Source organism: Falco peregrinus, chromosome 2 (assembly GCF_023634155.1).
Source record: "Falco peregrinus isolate bFalPer1 chromosome 2, bFalPer1.pri, whole genome shotgun sequence".
Classification (NCBI taxonomy): Eukaryota; Metazoa; Chordata; class Aves; order Falconiformes; family Falconidae; genus Falco; species Falco peregrinus.
The window spans coordinates 44,260,722-44,279,995 of NC_073722.1; the positions used below are offsets into that span (position 1 = coordinate 44,260,722).

General features: G+C 45.1%; 1 protein-coding gene and 1 long non-coding RNA gene across 5 annotated transcripts; one reads left to right on the forward strand and one right to left on the reverse strand.

The window, feature by feature from the left end:
- Nucleotides 1-866: 866 nt before the first annotated feature.
- LOC129783851 (uncharacterized) lies at nt 867-8,567 on the reverse strand. Of its 3 annotated transcripts, none has more exons than XR_008745890.1 (3): nt 7,600-8,567; nt 4,283-4,444; nt 867-1,318 (listed from the first exon to the last, which is right to left on the reverse strand). It is a non-coding gene; the product is annotated as an uncharacterized LOC129783851 (long non-coding RNA). The 3 variants fall into 3 exon arrangements; XR_008745889.1 differs by having other exon boundaries at nt 4,279-4,444; XR_008745888.1 differs by lacking the exons at nt 4,283-4,444; nt 7,600-8,567 and adding an exon at nt 4,088-4,272.
- A 1,749-nt stretch (nt 8,568-10,316) lies between these two features.
- Nucleotides 10,317-18,313, forward strand: CD8A (CD8 subunit alpha). 2 transcript variants are annotated; one of them, XM_005229872.4, is made up of 7 exons: nt 10,317-10,757; nt 10,840-11,042; nt 11,589-11,957; nt 12,533-12,616; nt 13,124-13,240; nt 14,855-14,885; nt 17,389-18,313. In XM_005229872.4, the coding sequence occupies exons 2-7, from the start codon at nt 10,997-10,999 to the stop codon at nt 17,441-17,443; spliced, it is 702 nt and encodes a 233-aa protein (XP_005229929.1). In that variant the 5' UTR covers nt 10,317-10,757; nt 10,840-10,996; the 3' UTR covers nt 17,444-18,313. The 2 variants fall into 2 exon arrangements, with proteins under 2 accessions (XP_005229929.1, XP_055652438.1); XM_055796463.1 differs by having other exon boundaries at nt 10,880-11,042.
- The last annotated feature ends 961 nt before the right edge of the window (nt 18,314-19,274 follow it).

Genomic DNA, 19,274 nt, shown 5'->3' on the forward strand with positions numbered 1-19,274 from the left:
ACTTTCTACCCTGCAAGCACTCGAGATGCAGAGCTTCACCTCAGGAGCAGGTGATTTTTATAACATATATTTTTTACAGGTCAGCTCTAACGCAACCCTTTTGAAACTGCCCATGGGCAAAGGTTTATTCTTTCAAAAACAGAGCTTTTTCCCTCTGCCCGCAGCTGCTTTTGAAATCCCAGTTCCATTTTCCCTGGTTGAGGCATCCTGACCTTAACATCCATATCTGCTTCACCTCTCGGCCAGCACAGGAGATGGCCTCCCGTGGGCAAGCAGCCAGGGACGGGTTTTGGCAGAAAGAGGCAGGCTGCAACAGCCCCATCCTCCTCTCCCCTGGGAAGGGGAGCAGCCTAGGGGATAACCCTGCCCAGTCTGCTCCTCCTCCCTCCATCCCCATGCTCAGGCCATCCCCACAGTGTCCAACCCTCACTGAATCCCCCCCGCCCCCTACCCCGGCCCCGACACCACTGTCTTGCATTGATCAACTTCAGCCACCGCATTATCCAAAGTCCAATAACACCCATTCAAAGTATGGGCTTTTATCCCTCCGCCTGCCCGTGAATAACTGTAACAGGCAGCAAAGGATTTCTCAATATCCAAATTCCCCGATTTGGTTTCATTTTTCCTTTGTAATTTGAAAAAAACCCCTAAACCACATCATCTGTGTGCAGTAAAACCAGAAGAGAACAGCAGCAGTTAAGGATGCTGCTGCCCTGTTGAAACACAGGCTTGGGCAGTTTACCAATAGAAATTATTATAGGCATTACTACAGTTTTTCATCATCAACAAGGTGTTTTGAGAGTAAACTTCAGAGAGATCTTAGCAGCAGGTTTCACAACTCCGAGAGCCAGTGGAAAAAAATCACCTCCATTTCATGGATTTATTTTTTTTTCCCAGAGCATATATAAACAGAAATAGAAACACTAATAAAAAAAATGCTTTTATGTCTGAGAAAATTAGCCCATCCCCTGATACTGCAACTTCTTTGGTTTTCTTCCCTACCTCATCACTGTGCTGAAGCACAATGATGATACCAGCCAAGGCTCAGTGACATAGTGTTTTGGCATGTAGGACAGAAGGGATGCTTCCATCATGAAAACTAATGGGAAAATATTTCTGTGCATCTCTGCTAATGGCATGGTGCCTGCATCCACAGAGGGAGAGATACGGGCAACACCAGTGCATGTCACAGTGTCACCCCAGCCACAGTGTCCTGGCAAATGAGTCCCTAATTTATTCCTCATTTCCTTCTGAGGATGGACCAGCCTTCTCCCAGCTGCCATGTCAGCTTCCTCCCCGCAGCAAGGAGCATCCATACCTAGAAGGGAAAATAATGGGATTTTATATATAATCCCAAATGCTGACATCAGCAGTAAATAAACGATATCATTTAAATGACAAAAGGAGACGCTGCAAAAAACTGGACAAAGACAAAAGGCTTTAGGACAAGGTGGGTTTTACAGGTCTATGGGTTTAAGTACAAAGCATCACCTATGTGGTGCCCACCCCTGCAAACCATCGGGCAAGGAATTGTAAAAGAGGTCAAAATTTACATGTCACAATAATCCTGTTGTTGTTGTTACTATATTATTATTATCTTACATCTATATTTATATTCTGTATGAACATGTTATAAAAAATACTATAGTTATTCTTACAATAAATTGTGTGCATCTCTTGAAAGCATTAAAATTTTCAAAGGACAGAGAGCAGAGCAGGAATACAGGTATTTCAGGCACTGCAGTGAATAGTCTTCATGTTTATGTAAAACTTAGGTAAATGGATAAAAAGAAAATTGTCAGTCTTTCCAGAATATCTGTTACTGATCTAATATTGGCAGTGCTCAATTTTTCTTTACTCTTTTAAGCCACCCAGTCATTTTTAGGTGGATAGTTTGTGGTTTTATATAACAAACAAGTAAATTAGATCAGGTGCAGTTGAAAACATTAAATTGAAAACAAGCTAGTGACATGAAAGCAGAAGTTGTATCTGGTTTTAAAGCTCCAAATATATAAAAAAACCCCTATTTTGCAGAGTCATAAACACAGCTGAGTTGGGCATGCTAACAAAGAAAGGATGAATAACATCTATTAAATTATTAAACTTGAAATCCATGCAAAGGGAAAGAAGATACATATATCCATGGGTGCCGTTTAAATTCTTTCCTATTTATCCTTGGCCAGAACAGCTCCGTGAATGGTAGCTGCTGATTAAATATATCCTCCTGGCAGGAAAAATGGATTCACAGCAGGACTTCTAAGTATGCAGATCAGACCTGTTCAATGGAAATTTCAAAATATCTTTCTGCCACTATATAAAACCAGATAGATCCCAAAAGCTATTAAAAAAAAAAAAAAATCCTGATTTTAACTTGCTTCTCCTGAACCCCATTACTGCACAGGCGTAGCCCTACACACACACATCCAAGCAGGCGCATGGAAAATTCTCCTCCCTGTCTTTCAGAAGCATCCAATGCACAAAAGCCCTCCTCCACCCAGCACACCCCAGCTATTCTGTTATTCCATATATCAAATAATGTACAGGAGCCTTAAATATAGAAATATTGTAATTATTTATATTGACAATTTTCTAGCTATATATTATTATATACAGTTATACTATAACTTATGTATTACAGTTAACTGCATTATATATAATTAATTCAATATAGTTATATTTAAATATATTATATATAAACATATTGCAGATATTAATTTTCTATATTGTGTGTTGTATATTATATATAGCTATATATGTGTTATTATATATATTGACAGTTACATAGATTGACAGAAACCCATAGAAGAAATACACCGGGGAACAAAAAACTGTCTTCAGGCAGCCTAAATCCTTCTTGCCCATATTTCCCTGGACTTCGACATTCAATGAACTAAAAATAGTAATGTATTAAGTTTCTGGTTCAATAAACCAGAAAGAATTTCTTTAATATTATTATAATTTGTATTTCATAGTATTTCTGGTTGTTAAATAAAATATTTGCTGAAATAACATATTTGTGTATATCAATTTATCTATATTGCATGCACTCAGAGTGAGATCTGCAGCTGCCGTGGAATTATATACAAATATTTGTTATTCCAGCATTCATTTAACTGAAACATGTATCAGACCAAATTAAAAATCAATTTGTATAAGGTTTGCATTTTGCTTCTCTATCACCTTGCTATGGGAAAGCTTACTCTGAGCTCATACACCAGTGGTTCTTTCACATGAAACAAAATTCTCCCCTTGCTGTAACACTTGCAACACGTGGGAGGTTTAATATTCCCCCCCCATGCCATTAATTTCTTCTGCTAAAGTTCAACTTCTCACTTAGCCTTTAAGATATACACATGTATGAAGGGGAACTGCACCACACTCGTAAGCAGGGGAACACCATTATGACTATTTGCACTTTCTGATCTAGCAAATAAATTAAAACCACATGTGAAACACTCCAAAAAATCCCAATGATGGCATCAGTGCAGAATTTTTTCTCTGCCGGTAGAACATATCTATGTGCTGTTACAATGGGAATCTCACACAACCAACTTATTTAGTTCATTTAACATAAAACCAAAAAAAAAACCCTGAGACGAGTCATGCATGGAAAGCAGCTGGTAGCCAATATGAAAAGGAAACCTGCTCAGATGGTAAAGCCCTCTCCACCCTCCCTGAAAAGCTCCTTGAAGGGGTTGGGAGCCCTCAGGCAGCCAGGCTGATGCAGGCAGCACCCATGAGCTTGTTTCCTTGTCTTTTTTTGAGTCAGTCTAAATTTCATCTCTCCCAAACTGCACTGAACCTCTGCATCACACAGCACAAAATCCAGTCCTGCAGAAATCTTGGGCATCTGCAGGCAAAGTTTTGCAACGTGGAGTATTTCAAAGGCTTGAGCTTTGCCAGGGAACACCTAAATACGCCTGCTTTCCCCAAGGAAAGCATGGGAAGCGATGGATGCCTCCAAAGCAAAGCGATGAGCCCACAAGCTGATGCCAACCACCAGTACCCTGTCTTCTGCAATCAGCCCCACGTCCTGTCCTACCCCATGCCTTCCGCCACCCTGCAGGCACAACAGAGCAAACCTTACCCTGCCCAAGGTGAAATCCACATTGATTTTTCTGCTCTTTTTCTCTGCTTGTGGTTAAAACCTTCAGCAGGGAGGCTGAGCACCAAGATACGGGGTGCAGCCAACCTCCCTCCCCACATGGCTGGGCAGGGAGGAGGAGAGCTGTGGCTTAGGAGGCGTCTCTGTCCCCAGAGCTACAAGTGTGAACTCACCCACCATGTATCCTGTCACTCCCAGCGCAGGTGGCTGGGGCTGCAGGCTGCGCAGGCAGCATGAAATGCAGCACAAAACCTCCATGTTGGGCAGCTGCCTCCGGGGACAGGCAGGGCATCCTTGGGGGAGCAGGGTGCGCGCTGCTCTTGCACGGTACAGCATGACCTGTGGCACAAAGCACAGTTAGGTCCCACCATGTTTGACGTCTCTTCAGGCACTACCACGGGAGGAGATGCTGGGCTGCTGGGGGCCCTGCAGCCAGCTTGCAGGCAGGATCACAGGCAGAACCACTGCTGCTCTTCAGCAAAACTCAAGGTGCAATCATTGTCCAACATAAACACAAGGTAAACTCACCAGCTGATGGGAGAGGTGCTGGGCTGTGCCAACACCCAGCTACAGGGCTTCAAAACATAATGCCTTAACATCAGCACCAAATGCAAAATTCCAGTTGGGATATTTCCTATTGCTCTCTCCAAAAAAATTGAGACAAAATATTCCTGGGGGCTGGGATTGTATATGCCTGCCCTAAGCAACAGCTGCAAATGACACTGCTGTTATTAAAATAGATCTCTCAAGACATCTCTATGCAGGAGGAAACGAACCAGGCGGTAGAACAGCCATTACTAAAATACATGACTTTCCTCAGGTCGTTTTTAGTCTGACTCACCCGCCACTACCATAGCCAGGACAATTTTTATATGACTTAGAAATGTGGGTCATATCCCACTGCACAGAGGCCAAGCTGCCAGCCCCAAGGAGATGCTGGGGGAAGGCAGTTGTCACCATGCAAATTCCCCTGGTCCCCAAACCTGGGTCTCTTCTCACCTCCCCAAAACTGGGACACAAACTGAGCTAGTTGGCTGGGGTCAAACACCTTTCCTGGCCATCATCCCTCTTCCAAGACGCATCCAGGGTAACCTGGACTGTAAACAGTCATCTGGGTGGGCCTTTGCTCTGAATCAAATCAGCCATTTTTATATTCTTAACTTTATTCCTTATTTTACAACAAGCCAGGACAAGGTTTCCTTGCGTGCATCACTGCACCAGCTCCAAATTTCACCTGCCCCTGTACTGCCCATTCTCTGAAAGACCCTTCTGCAGTTCTATATTTACAATACATAAATGCAAATACATTAATGTGCATTAAAACAAAAGTTTGCAGGATATGTTTTAAACATGAATTGCTATATGGCTACTGAGAGCAGCACTCACAGATGGGGTGGGAGTGGTACTTTTAGAACAGCTATGGAAAGAGTAATCACACACGTCTCTTCACAGTAATGGTGGGGATCATGTTGTTAAACTGGATTTACCGTGCTTTGTTGATGATGGGAGAGCATTAAATCAGCTACTGCTTTTTGATGCAGCCACTTCTGCCCTTTGCCTCTTTTAAACAAGGTATCATGGCTTAGGGTTGCATCTTACCAGTCTGATTCTACAGTGAGCATCGTGTTTTTTTTCAAGTAAACAATAAATCAGGAAAAAATAAGTACAACCCAGGCAACGCTATTAAAGGGATCACAAAATAGACCAAGCAAGTAATCTCAAGCAAGCCACAGGTTTCCATACTGCCAGCACTGTCAGCAGGAGGGGTTGATAAACCAAAATAGGAACACTTCCTCCATCCCACCAGCTGTAACCAATGTCAGAAGTTCCCTCTCAAATATGTTAACAATAAAAATGTACAGCAATACCCTGGTCTTGAAAAGTCCTCCTGTACCACACAGATGGGTCCAGAAATCCCTGCAGTATGTTGACCAGACTTTCCTGCCCAAGGTCTTCAGGGGAGAAGGTCAGCATGCAGCGAGGAAGGGCACCACACATGACAAGACTGGATAGATGGAGGCAGGAGAAAGTCAGCTCCCTGGGCTGTGGGGATAACACCGAGACTATGAGACCCTGGAAGGAAGCTGAACTAGGAGGACAAATACCAAGTAGTGCCTCAAATGCAACAGAAATTTGATCATGGGCATGGGAAATGAGGTAATGAGCCCAGTTCAATAATTAAAAGACTTCCCAAACTGCTATTCAGACAAAAAAATGACGCAGTAAAGCTATACAGATAATTTCCCTTTTCTGAATGAAAGTCTCTGTTCAGCGTCAGAAAAGAGGAAGCCTTTCTGCAGGTCTGGGCTGAATCTCTGTGGTATTTAGGAGACTGGACCTACAGAAAACCAACCTGTCCACTGCTAACTCCAGCTGGGGCACTTAGAGTGTAAGCTGTCACCTGTTCACAAAAGATGCCACCACGGAATGCCGATCCACCAAATGTCTGCACAAACAAGCTATGCAGCACCAAGAGACAAGGCGTGGAACAACTGTACAAGGAAAACTTGTAACACATTCAGGTCTCTGTTTATCAGACTCTCAGTACCAACAAGCATGGAGAATACAGCGATTTCCAACCCAGTGACCTGGTTAGAGGTCTACACCACCGAGGGGTGAGAGCACCGGAGTGTTTGTGGTTTGCATACTGTTATTTTAAGGTACGTGATGTTCACAACTGAGACTACTCAGAAGAGAGGGAAGTATTGACCACTGAATTGGAAACATTGCTGCAGTGGAAAAATAGTGTGTGAGGGTATCTGGTGCATGACAGTTGTGCTTGACATTCTACAAACTCCTTCAGGTCTGCAACTTTGCAAGGCAAAGGGAGGCAGCATGCTGCTCATAAACCACAACTTCATTTCACACCGGAAGCTTTGTACACTACAGTCACAACATTTTTTTCCTCTATTTGAAACAAAAGTTCATGATTTGTAACAAATTTTTTAAATCTCCTTGAAAACTTTCCATTCCTCCTTACAAAAAGAGATCCTTCAAAGGTTAACAACAGAACGAATCAGCAATGCTGAAGCAAACACAACCCAGCGTCACCCCCCCCGAGTTACCATCACTGATCACTTGCAGGGATGAAGCAGCATCTGCTCATCAGCAGCATGATGCTACACATCAAGTCCTAGAAGGAGATACCATAGGCAACAGAACAACAGACTGAGAGAACAGTCATTTTGATGCTCCTCTTGTGTCTGCCAACCATCACAGCGTAACTCCCATGTCCTGAGATGCGCTCCCACTGCCAGTCACGCATACTGTGAGACATCCATGCGATGTCTGATATTACCATACCAAGAAGCCAAAGAGTTTCTTACCAACATGAAAAAGTCACTGAGGTCCTTCCACAAAGTGACTAAGAAATCAATCATACCTGAAACACAGCATCTCCTCCTGCTCTGATGCCCCAGGCTCCCGCTCGTTTCCCACATCTTCCCTGGTAAATGGATGTAAGCAAGCACAGAGAAAAGTAATCCTAAACTCACGTCCTGCCAAGCCCCAGCCAAAACAGGTAGACCCTTCTTTGTCTCTTCCCTGCATGATGATTTTGTCTCTTCTCTCCTTGCACCTGTCTCCTGCTTAATTATTTGACACTGATTAAATGCAGATCTAGGCTGGTCTTAGTATATAAAGATAAAACTCAGTCACAAGCACCTTAGGCAGGAGTTCACCAGCAGAGCCCTGCAACCTTAGCTACAAGTAAAATGAAACTTATTGGTAGGTTTGGGGAAAAAAAGAAATTACCTTCTACCATCTAACCAACCTCCTGTCTGGTCTCCTGACATCTTTTACATGATGCTCTGCAGAACTAACTGCTTGTCTGAGGGTTTTCTTCTTCCTTACTCATACCATAACTGTGGTACTACTACAGAAATTACTAACAAACCATGTCATTAATGCTAGTGTTTCACTGATTTGACTTCGGTTCTCAGTCTAACAACAAGTCTATTGCAAAATATCATCCGGAGGACAAATTGCCAAACCAGAGTATACTAAAAATCAAAGAGATTCCTTAATTAATCTGATTAACACCTACTCCTCCCAGTTCTGGAGTAGGTCATCAGGGTAAAACTTACATATACTGATCTAAATTATTTATACAAGTGTTGACTTTAAATGAGAGCTTTTCCTGGAGGTCTCACTTGTGCCTGCAGTTTTTCATAATCAAATAATTGCCATTGCAACTGGCTTAGTTTTTCTCATTTGATACTATGCAAAATAGAAACAGCTCTGTGCTAAGCGGTACCTAAACACAGAAGCCGGGGCGGGGGGAAGATCCCTGCCCCAGCTGATTTCTTATTTAGCAGACACGAGATGGGGGCACAAGAATTTCACCTGATCGCACCCTGACATCTCCACCGGAGCTACTCCCCTGGTTTCCCCTCTGACCAGCAGAGTGTGCCCATACTGAAGAGATGCGGGACAGCCCGCTTGGCAGCTACATCTCTGCTGACAACAAGCTTTTGTCTCACCTGGAAAGTATATATTCATTAGCAGTTTACTGCAGGCAGCAGAAAGGAACAGCTTCCCCTGAAGCCACGACCTGTGGCTCCCCAAATGTCCAACCCCAGCACAACAGGCAAGCGTCAGAAAAGACGTGTTAATGGAATCTCTCGTGTAGTGGTGAGTCACAAAGCGCTTCAGCAAATAAAAGTATGAAGAGAAAAAAAGAAACCTCTGAATGGTGACGCAGGGTCTGAACATGACAAAGCAAATGTTAGCCTTGCATAAAACCCAGACTAATCCATGAGCCATGAGGACCAAGATCCAGGACACCTCTACACCCAGCAGAGGAATCTCTGGGTTCCAGTTTGGTACCCAGGACTGAGTCCTAATAAAATTTACCATTAAACAGAGGCAAGAGAGAAGTAAGATGTCCCTACTATGAAAGACAATAGCCCTTTCCTGGATGATCCTTTAATTGTATAGGTTCTCCCAGCGCATCCACCACCACATCTCTAAGGACATGTACTACATGCTGTAACTAAGCATCCATGCTCTACAGCAGAGTGAGAGCTTAGTCCTGGCAAACATTTAATTCATCCTCATTTGCCAGCATGTCCACTTCCATTTCAACCACGCTGAAAAATGGGAATAGGGAATTTTCCTACTTTGGTCTCAGGAGGGTTGTGCTTTTGAAAATGCTTTTGAAATGTCACTTGCTGGTGCTGAGTTGTGATACTTGTGATAGTTGTGGTACTAGTGATAGAAGTGTGGGGGCACACACAACAACCCCAAGGGATGGCAGGAACCAGCTCACTTCAGCATCTCAGAAAACACGAGACTCAACTGCAGTCATCTACAAGGCAGGCACGTAGTTCCAGTTCCTTGTCCACATTCCTCCATGAGCCCGTGAAGACAGGCGCTTCCCAGGAGCAGCTTGTCCCATCATAAAGGGAGGATGAATTCTACTTAGGATAAGGAGAATAAACTGCCCACTGAAACCAGCAGGAGCCTACAGAAGTAGCAATCACTTGATGTCTCATCTGGACATAGCTGCAGTGTGAAGAGGTGACATGTAGCTCAAGACAGATGTTCACATTTCCTTGACAGGATTCTGAGACCCTGCCTCTTGTAACGTTATTTAACTGACGAAACCTATTTGCTCTTTATTTTGACAAAATCTGCTCTATTTCAGGGAGATATCACAAGTCTTCCAGCCTCATGAAAGTACGAATTTCACACATCTCAGTGGGCCTAACAGCAGCTTTCCTCACTCACCAACATGCTCTGATGCCCAGTGAAATAAACCAGATCCTGAGCCATTTTCCATCACTCATCTCTAAGCAGCAGCCACAACAGTAACAGCATAAAAGTCAGCAGCACCTGGTTTCTGACATGCACAGGACAAGGGGGCTTTCTTTGCAAAGGAGTAAGAGAGAAATACCTAGCACAGGAAAACAATCAACAGGAAAGCCAGGGACTGCCAAACAAAGAAATAAATAACACACCATCCCAGCCCTTCACAGTCTGGTGAAACTGGTGCTATTGTATGTGCAAAGGTCCAGGAAACATCGCCCATACCCATGTGTCAGTGGTCACCTGGAGGCAGCGGCGAGGGCCCTCTCCATTAAAGCATACAAGGGCTTTTTTTGGCAGGGCGGAAGACGCTGTGGTTAGAGAAGAAAACCACAAGATGTAAAAAACCCCAAAAGAATGCATACCTCTGGGGCATGGGGCTTTCTCAGTGGGTTTCAGATCACAGACCACCTGCCTTGCACAAAGAGGCTTTTGCAGAGCAATTACAAAGAACAGCAAAGAACAATTGAGCACCTGAAGAATTCGGCTGCATGTCAGCAACGTTTGTGCTTGGAGATAAATAACATGTATGGATATGTGTTATGAAACGCCCATGTCCTGCTGGCTGGCTAACAAAATACAGCGTGCTCTGCCATTTGCACAAGAGCCTTTGAACGCACGCAAGCAAAGGCAGCAGAATCCCTGCCAAGCAGCACAACCTGGGGCCTGCAGCCAAAGCACAGGGCTTGTCCATGACTTCTGCAGAGCTGGAGCCGCTGTGATCCCCCCACATGCTGGGAGACGGCAGATTGCGGTGGCTGATCCTACCTCAGGCACGAGCATCGCCAGTCAATCCCTAGCAAAGTCATCAAGGCAAAAATCCTTGACAGACCGTTAAGAACAGGTAACAATCAATGAGCCCAAATTCTGGGCTAGAACTGAATTTTTTCAGAAATCTTTTTTTTTTCCTCCTCGTTTTGTCACAGATGCTGTGACATGTGTGTCAAAATCACCTCTTTACCCAAGAGGGTCCCGGATGACATCACATCCTCTCCGAAGAGCAACGCAGCCTCCCAAGTCAAGTGAGGAAGATCAGCTCTGCTCCGCTACACCATCCCCAAGGACAGCCACCCCTAGGAGGAGATGACTGGGTCTCCTGCGCTGCTCCTTCTGCTCACTCTGGGGCTCTGTGAGTATGGATACGGGATTGTGCATCACCTTCACTGGGAGGGGCACGGAGACTCCTTCACCAAACCCAAGAAAACGGGACTAAATAGTTCAAGGGAAAATGAAAAGCAAACCAAAAAGGCTCGCTTTGAGGTTTACTCTGTAACTGTGGGGATAAAGGCAGCATGGCCCCAGCCAGCATAGGGAAGCCAGAGGGGTGGCTGCAGCATCACATGCCCCGGGAAGGGAGCCTGGTCAGAGAAGTGGTTCTGGAGGGGAGGAGGAAGGGGGAAAACAGGGGGTTTAGCAGTCTGTGTTTTCAGGGAGTCACTTCAAGTAATCTGAGAAGGGGTATCAGCCCTGAGAAGGCAGCTGAAAGGGCAGTGCCCACCTTTAAAGCCCAGGTGGCTGATTGCCAAGCACCCCACACACACCGTCCCAGCAAGGACTCCAACAGCACAGTCCTCCCTCTGTATTTGACCTCACACCTTGTGGACAGGGAATGAGGTGTGCCTGGAGGGGATGCGGCTCATCCCAAGTGGTTTCTGCAAGGATTTCTCTCCCACAGGCTGCCCCAGGATCCATGGCCACAGGTACCAGATGACAGCCACATTTCGCAACAGCAGAACCACACACCCCCAGGTGGGACAGCGGCTGGAGCTGGAGTGTCAGACCACCAGGGATGACGGTAGCATATTCTGGATCCACCAGGACAAGGGTGGGACCCTTCACTTCATCGTCTTCACCTCTTCCCTGAGTCAGAACAACTTCAAGGGGAACACACCGATATCCACACGCTTCGAGGCAAAGAAATACGGCAAGTCCCACCATTTGGTAGTGAAGTCTTTCTCGCCACAGGATGAGGGAAACTATTTCTGCCTCATGAACATCAACAGAGTGCTGTACTTCAGCCCTCCCCTGCCTGTCCTCTTGCCAGGTCAGCAACACCTCCACCCAACTTTGCTTAGCTCTGCCAAAATGCCCAGGACCTCTTACCCCTGCCTTTTTTAATCACTGCCCTCTCCCACAAACCCCATTTTCCCTGCTTGCTTGCACGAGGCATCTTGTGACCAATGTACCAGTCCTCCTGCCAGAGGCTCCTGCCTTGCCCTCCCTTCTCATGGTATTGCTCCTGCCCAAAGACAACGATGATCAGGCAGACCCAGCATTACCTCCCCAGCCCCACTTCCCCAACCCATTCACAGCTTTGAAGGGATAAGACTAAAGCGGAGTACACCACCACCTCCTCCTTCCTCACCTCACATAGGTCCCAAAAGTCCTACCAACCTCAGGGAACTTGGGCTTTCTGAGGATGGTGGCAGCTCCTTACTGGGTCATGGGAGACCCTCTTTGGGGGAGTCACCGTCCAAAACGGGTTCTGTGAAGTCCCCTCCGACCTGAGCCCTATGCTGGCCACAGCAGCAGCTGTGCCCTGGCAGGGATAGGAGGGCAGAAAAGCACTATTTTATTGTATTACCCTATATGCTGTATTCATCTTATTTTCACTTATAGTTGTCACCACCATCACCACCGTGGCACCCACCACCCAGCACAACATCACCGAGAAGGACCCCTGCCTGAAGACCCGGGATCCAGGTAGCCGAGCTGCAGGGAGGGAGAAGGAAATTGCTGGGCTCTGGTCCACTGATACCGAGGGGGATCCTGCAGGCATTTTCAGATGGGGAAGGGGGAGCGAGAATCCTTTCTCAGAAGGAATAAATTCCAATGCTTCATCCCACGTAGGGAAGGCTAAGGATGATGTAAAAAGGACGAGCATGCCTCACATGTGGCCGCACTGGGGAGAGGTGGAGGAAAGACAGACAGAGCCTGGGGGGCTGGGGCTGGTTTTATCCTCGGCGGGGGACACGAGAAAACTTTTGGCTACTTGTGCTCCCTCAAGTCCCCAGGAAACTGCCGAGAGCAGCAGCACTAACAGGGATGGATGCTGCGCTTCCAGGCATCACTGGTGGGGTAAGAGGAAGCCCTCTGCTACACCACCATTCTCACTGAGCACCAGCGGGCAGGTCCCTTGGCTCCAGCAGAGCTGGCTGTAACATCAGCTGCGAGCACCTGGTGGACCTTTCCTCTTTTCTGTTCCTGCAGAGACCAGCAAGGAGAAAGATCTGAATTTCCTCTGTGACATCTTCATCTGGGTTCCCTTAGCAGGCACTTGCCTCCTGCTCCTCATTGCCCTGGCAGTCACCATCGCTCTGTGTCAACGTAAGAACATTAAGACTCACCCATAAAACCTGTAGATATTCCTCCAGCCTGAAACCGCAGCCCTGTCCTTCAGGGGAATGGATCTTCTAGCTAACCCCTTTACGTAAGCATCAGATGAGCAGGACACGGTCAGTGCAAGAGGACCACTGTTAATATCAGCCTCTGTAGTTTCCTCAGCAGCAGGCTTAGGCCGAGAAATAATTATCCACTCAGAATCATACAATCACTTAGGTTGGAAAAGACCTTTAAGGAAGAAAAAGAGATTATAAATAGAGAAAACTTGGCTCTACCAGCCTTGACTTGGTGCATCAGAGGCCAAAAGTACCAGAACCTAAAAGACTGTGACAAAATAGGGCAAACATGCTCCAGCATGGGGCTTGCAGATCCAAACGCTGAGACTCCCATTACCAGCTCGGGCTGTAACCATACTAGCAGCTTAATTACACAGGTTCAGGGACTGCTATGGTTAAAGCAGTAATGCAGTTAATCTCTGGGTAGGCAAAAGTCCCTTGGTGAAATTTCATGTTTGAAATGTCTTTAAGTCAGCTTGAGCAAGCAGTGAGTACAAATGCATTTAAATCAATTTAATGCTCACTGGAATCAGTTTAACTTTCTGATACCTCCAGAAGTTACGCTGATTTCATTAACCCGGCTCAGCTCATTTGCCCAGAACACCAAAGAGTTTTACTGTTGAATTAACCTAACTAAAGGCTTGCCTACCCCACATCCTGGAGCTGATGTGAATTTACCAGCTAATCCAGTTTAAAAAAAAAAAAAATAATAGTAGTATGATTTTTCAGCAGTCCTCAGCCCTGAAAAATCACCATGGTCTACAGCGATAGGAAGGAATATGTGACAAAACATTGATGAGCCACAGCCAGAAATCAGCCTACTTGAGGGAAATAGCTGATGATGCCGCAGAACGCCCAGCCTTGGTCCAAATTCCTTCTGAAGTCACCAGAAGCCAAGAGACCTTATGCACTGGGATTCTCTGGTGACCTGCAACATCATTATCCTGCAAACACCGCTCAGTGACTTATTTCTGTCTTTTAATGTTGATGTCAATGACCACTGAAAAGCCGTTAGCTGCAATTAATCTCTGCTGCAGCAGACAGCCTGAGCCCTTAAGGACAGATTTTTATCTTGTGCTAAAATTAACAGGTGGACATTGTATTTTGCCAAATACATCCCAAAGTAACAACATAGATATAAAATGGGGAAGAGTATCGTTCAACTTGGTTGCATGCTGCACAGCTTCATCACCACTCGCCTGTTGTAGCAATTAATTGCTGCCAGTGGATTTTCAGCAACATACTGAAGTCAGTTGAGACAGCAAAAAGAAATATAACACAGTCAGTGGTCCCAGGCTGACCCTGCTGCTGTTACCCACAGGAACATTTAATTCATGAAAACGCTTCAGTAGACTGCTGGGGAAACGTGAGCTGCAGCATCGCCCTCTTGCGTGGCTTTCCTCAAAAATAAACTTGATTTACCTATTATTACTCTTAAAGATAGCAAGTTGCTAGGGAATGCCAGCCCTACCTCACTGCAGTGTTTCTTCACTGACCTCTGACTTGGTATCTTAGAACTAAAACATTTTCTATTTTATTTTAGAAACCAGAAGACGGAGATGCAGATGTAAAAGGTTAGTGACAAATGTTGACAGTTCTCTTTTAAACATGACAGCATCTCACCTTCAAGCAATAAAGCAGGCAGGTGCCAAAAGTGACCTAAAAATTCTTCATCTGTACTCAGTGGATGGGAGGGGACTGTGTAATAAATTAAGGGCAAAAAAAGAGTGAGGAGATTCTCTTCTCCTGTGTTTGTTTTTTTAATGTTAATTCAAATCAGTGAGCACTGACACCACAGTAGATACTAAAAAGAGAGGTGTTTGTCACAGACTAAAAAAACTTTGTGCATCACCCAACACTATGACTAACCACGTTTGTGTGCTTCTCCAACTTGAGCCTGGGGGTGGTTGTATTTCATCCCTTCCCCTTCCTAAACGGTTCATTCGATTTCATCACTGGGCCTTCACATTGTGCCCACTGATTAGATGCAAGTTAAGGCATCCCAAATCCCCCTCTGCATAATTTTGGACCAACATCACCGTGGCTTTATAACTCTATTACCCCAACAGGCACTAAGTAACAGGAGCAGAGGCTGACGCAGCCTTGGACAATTTTCCTGAGAAACAGCAGTGCAGATATGTATAGCTTTAGAGTTAACTACTTTCTAGAGCAAACAGGAACCCTTTTTTTTAATGCTTTCCCTTCTGCCTCCCCAACCCACCAATCACCCTGAGTCACCAGGAAAACACTTGCAGAACAAGAACTGCACTTTGCCAGTTTGCAAGAAGAAATCCTTTTGCCTGCTGCTAACATGCATTTTGCTTCAGTAAATCGACCCTCCCTGCAGCAGGTTCCTTCACCTCACCTGCTCTGCAGAAAACCGCTTCTGCAGTTTTGCAAGCCCTGTGCTGACAGTGCACCCTAGGGCTAGTGGCAAGAGTGCTCCAGCACCAAAAACCCCAGTACTGCTCAGGCCAGGCCAGCACTTGGAGTCATAGAGTAGTTTAGGTTGGAAACCTTCTCCAGTGCTTGATAGCCCTTTTGGCAAAGACGTTTTTCCTAATATCCAATCTACACCTCCCCTTGGAAAAGCTGGGTTGCAAGAAAGTTTGGAACAGTGTGTTCACACCTCTGGAGGAGGAAGCCTTCTTTTTGCAAATCAAGCATCTTTTAAATGAAATACATTCATGTTCCTTGTTATAATGGGTCTCATGGTAGTAGTTTTTAGTTGTCCAAAATTACAATCACTCAGAAAGAGCCTCCCTCCCCCTACATTAACAGAAAAAGGATCCCCTAGGATTTTATATCCTTTTTAAAGGCAGAACGCAATAGGAATCACTGGCTGAACGGTAACAGTGTTTAACGGCAGAGGCATTGAGTGGCAACGCCTTCTGCCCTTTGGGTTCAGCCTCCCTACGTATGTATCAGAATACAGCTGCACCCCCAGACACGCGCTTTCTTCTGCCTGTCTGAAAAAGGGAGCAGCCTGTCATTTTTAGGATGGGTATTTATTACGTTCAGTGCTCTTCCGATACCCGCCTGGCTTTCCAAGGGCAAAATGATAACAAAGAGCTCTTCTTGCAGCCTTCTTTAGGACTACACTCGCGTTCTTCACTTACCTCAATCCCTGTTGCCAGCCCTGTGCAAAGATGTTTTGTCCCTAAGGGGGGAAATAAAAAAAAATAAAACAACAAAAAACCACACGGCACAGCTCTTCAATTTTGTGCCGATGGAGTGGCTGGGTTACAAGTGCCTCAAGAAATCATCTCGTCAAGGACAGCTTTCCTTCAGCTGCACTAACATGACAGGGCTCTGGTTTAAGCAATTGTTGCATATTTAAGCTTTCCTTTAGAGAGGAAGTCCCTGCTGCTCTGAGCAGTTCCTGCCTATTGAAATGAAGCTCTTTGGAAGTTAATAGTGCAATTCACTCAATTAAAGAGCGCCTGAGGATCTGGCCTGGGATTCTTGCTGGCAGCTGAAGGATTCATTTTCCACCATAAATTAATCTTGAGTGAAAACGGGTGCCAAGTCTCCAATTCATTAAATCAGCACAAAGCTATCAGTTGCTGGAGACCAGTAACTTCTACTTCTTCAGGAGCACGCTGTCTAGAAAGCCTCCTTTTAAACTCCTGCAGGAAACTGCTTTCCAACAAGAAAAAAAGTCTTTACGAATTGATAACAGCTTCCCCAACTCCAAAAAAAGCCCTGAGCTCTTCTTTCCTCATTCATTTCTGAATGTGGAGAAAGGCTTGATGAGAGGACACGACTGTGCAGAAGCCAGAGGTAAATTCAAAAAAGCCTTTTTTGGGGGGTTGAATTTTTTTGTTTGTTTGTTTTTTAAATAAGTAATATAACAATTGATCACCAGCATATTTTAAGAAAGTCCTACTGGCTGTCACTAGTTGAAATATTAGCTGATCCTTCACTAGCACAGAGGATTTAGGAACACTTTGCAGCCTGGTCTTGGAGGTCCTGGGCTGCAGACCCAGGCTAAATGAGCTGACCAGCAGCCATATGTTAGTTGCCTTCTTGTTCCTTTCACATAAATAAAAAAAAAAAAAACTTTTCTCTCTTTAGACCTGCAAATGGGAAGCCCAATGTGAAACCTAGCATGCCAAGCCACCATATATAAGCATCTGCACCTTCTGGATCGTCTCCTGGGAGCTGTCACCACATAAGCCCATCACCTATGTTACCTAGAATGCTACTACTTCTCATGCACTCTGCCCTGACAAATTCAAAAAGAAAAAAATGGAGCAGAGACACACAGACAGCAAGCAGGCACTTTTTCTGTGAACTGCACCTGAAGCACAGCTCCTTCCAAAACCTGAGGTTTCCACATTAATTCCCAAGGCCCTCCTATTCCCACTGACAGGGCTCTGCAGATCAGGCAAAAGAAACCAGTCAATCCTGATGTTGTTGACAGCTGGCAGTGATAAGCTGATGAGAAATAAGGATATTAGCTGTACCCTTGCCCAAGGGTATGTGACATTCTGTCTAAAACACAGACAAAATTTGCATTTCCTACAAAATGACTTACACAAAAACGCCCTCACGTAATACACCCTCTTTTTGTGGTGACACGTATCACTTCGGAGTCCTACAGTTTCATATAATGTTATACAAGGCTGCACTGAGAAGATAAATTGGGATTTAATGAACCTTACCTTTTTGGTTTTTACAGTCCTGGGGACTAACATTTACCTTTTTTCTCTTGCTATCCTTGGTTCTGCTGCTAGCTCCACTTCCACCAATTTCAGCAGGAGTTTTGCCTGCGCAAGAAGGGTGGGATTTTCTGTCTTTCTGGAAGAAATAGCTGAGTGGTAAAAAACAAGTCTTTGTCACTTGCTTTGGTTAAGCAGGATTCGGCATGCTGACCTGGGACATGTGGATTGACTACAATGACTTCTGGGTTTTCAGCTCTGTATTTGATGTAAATATTTCCTTACTACATTTGCAAATTGGGTACAGAGTGAAAAATAAAACAATGTTTCTAGTCAGACTCAATGACATTTCTTTCTTTCTTCAGTTCCTAGTCTCAGAAAAGCTACGCTCCTTTGTGAGGGTAATAAATGAGGGTCTGAGGAAGTCTTCAGTAGGGCAAAAGGCAGTGATTTATATAAGAGCCTGAGCTTTAGCATGCCAGAGTTCAGCTTCCAGCTTGCCACAGCCTAAAATGATCTAAAAGTATCTTCCCAGGGGCTTGCAAGATGGGCCCCATAGCACTCCTCCATCCCAGGGAAGTGCTGTGAAGGTGGCAGAGATAAACACTCCGGAGGTTCTGAGGTATTCTTGCCAAGGGGCTGATAAAAACCTGGGGGGAAAAAGAATGAAAGCAAGCCCTTGCTAGTCTCCTCCTCTGCAAACAAGCTGGGAAGGAGAGAAATTCACAGAGAAACAAAGTTCCTCCAAACTTAGCTTTTTGTAAAACTATGGGTAAAAAAAAAGGGGGGGGGGACGGACCAGAGAAGTATATCTAAACAACAGCAGGCAAATACTGAACTACACATACCTACACACACAATAAAAAAAAATTAACAGAAAAGCCTTAACACTGAAATGTCTGTGAATTCGCAGCCATTAAGAAACACTGAGACACATTCAATCTATTAAGGGTGACCTCGTTCAAACCCCAGGTGCTAAAGCTGGGGAGATGTTAAAGCTGGGGAGAAGTGAGGGTCTTGCCACACCTGCAGTGCCAGACTGCCCCAACACAGTCAGCCTCATCACCAAGGTGCAGCTGCATCTTGACAACACCACAGAATCACATTTTGTTAATAGTGTGTGAAGGAGGTTCTTGACTACGTGGTGAGATGACTGCACTGGCTGCAGGGCCAAAGGCTGGAAGCTGTTACGGGTTTGTAAGAGGCACATGGGAGTCTGAGATACAGAATGACTTTCAAAAAGAAGTGGAAGGAATACATTCGCTCAAAGGTTAGCAGTTACCTAACTGCAGAGTTGCT

Coding starts and splice junctions, on each gene's coding strand:
- CD8A (XM_005229872.4), top strand. CDS start 10,997: ATGACTGGGTCTCCTGCGCTGCTCCTTCTGCTCACTCTGGGGCTCT. Junction 11,958..12,532: donor CCTGCCTGTCCTCTTGCCAG/GTCAGCAACACC, acceptor TTTCACTTATAG/TTGTCACCACCATCACCACC. Junction 14,886..17,388: donor CGGAGATGCAGATGTAAAAG/GTTAGTGACAAA, acceptor TTCTCTCTTTAG/ACCTGCAAATGGGAAGCCCA.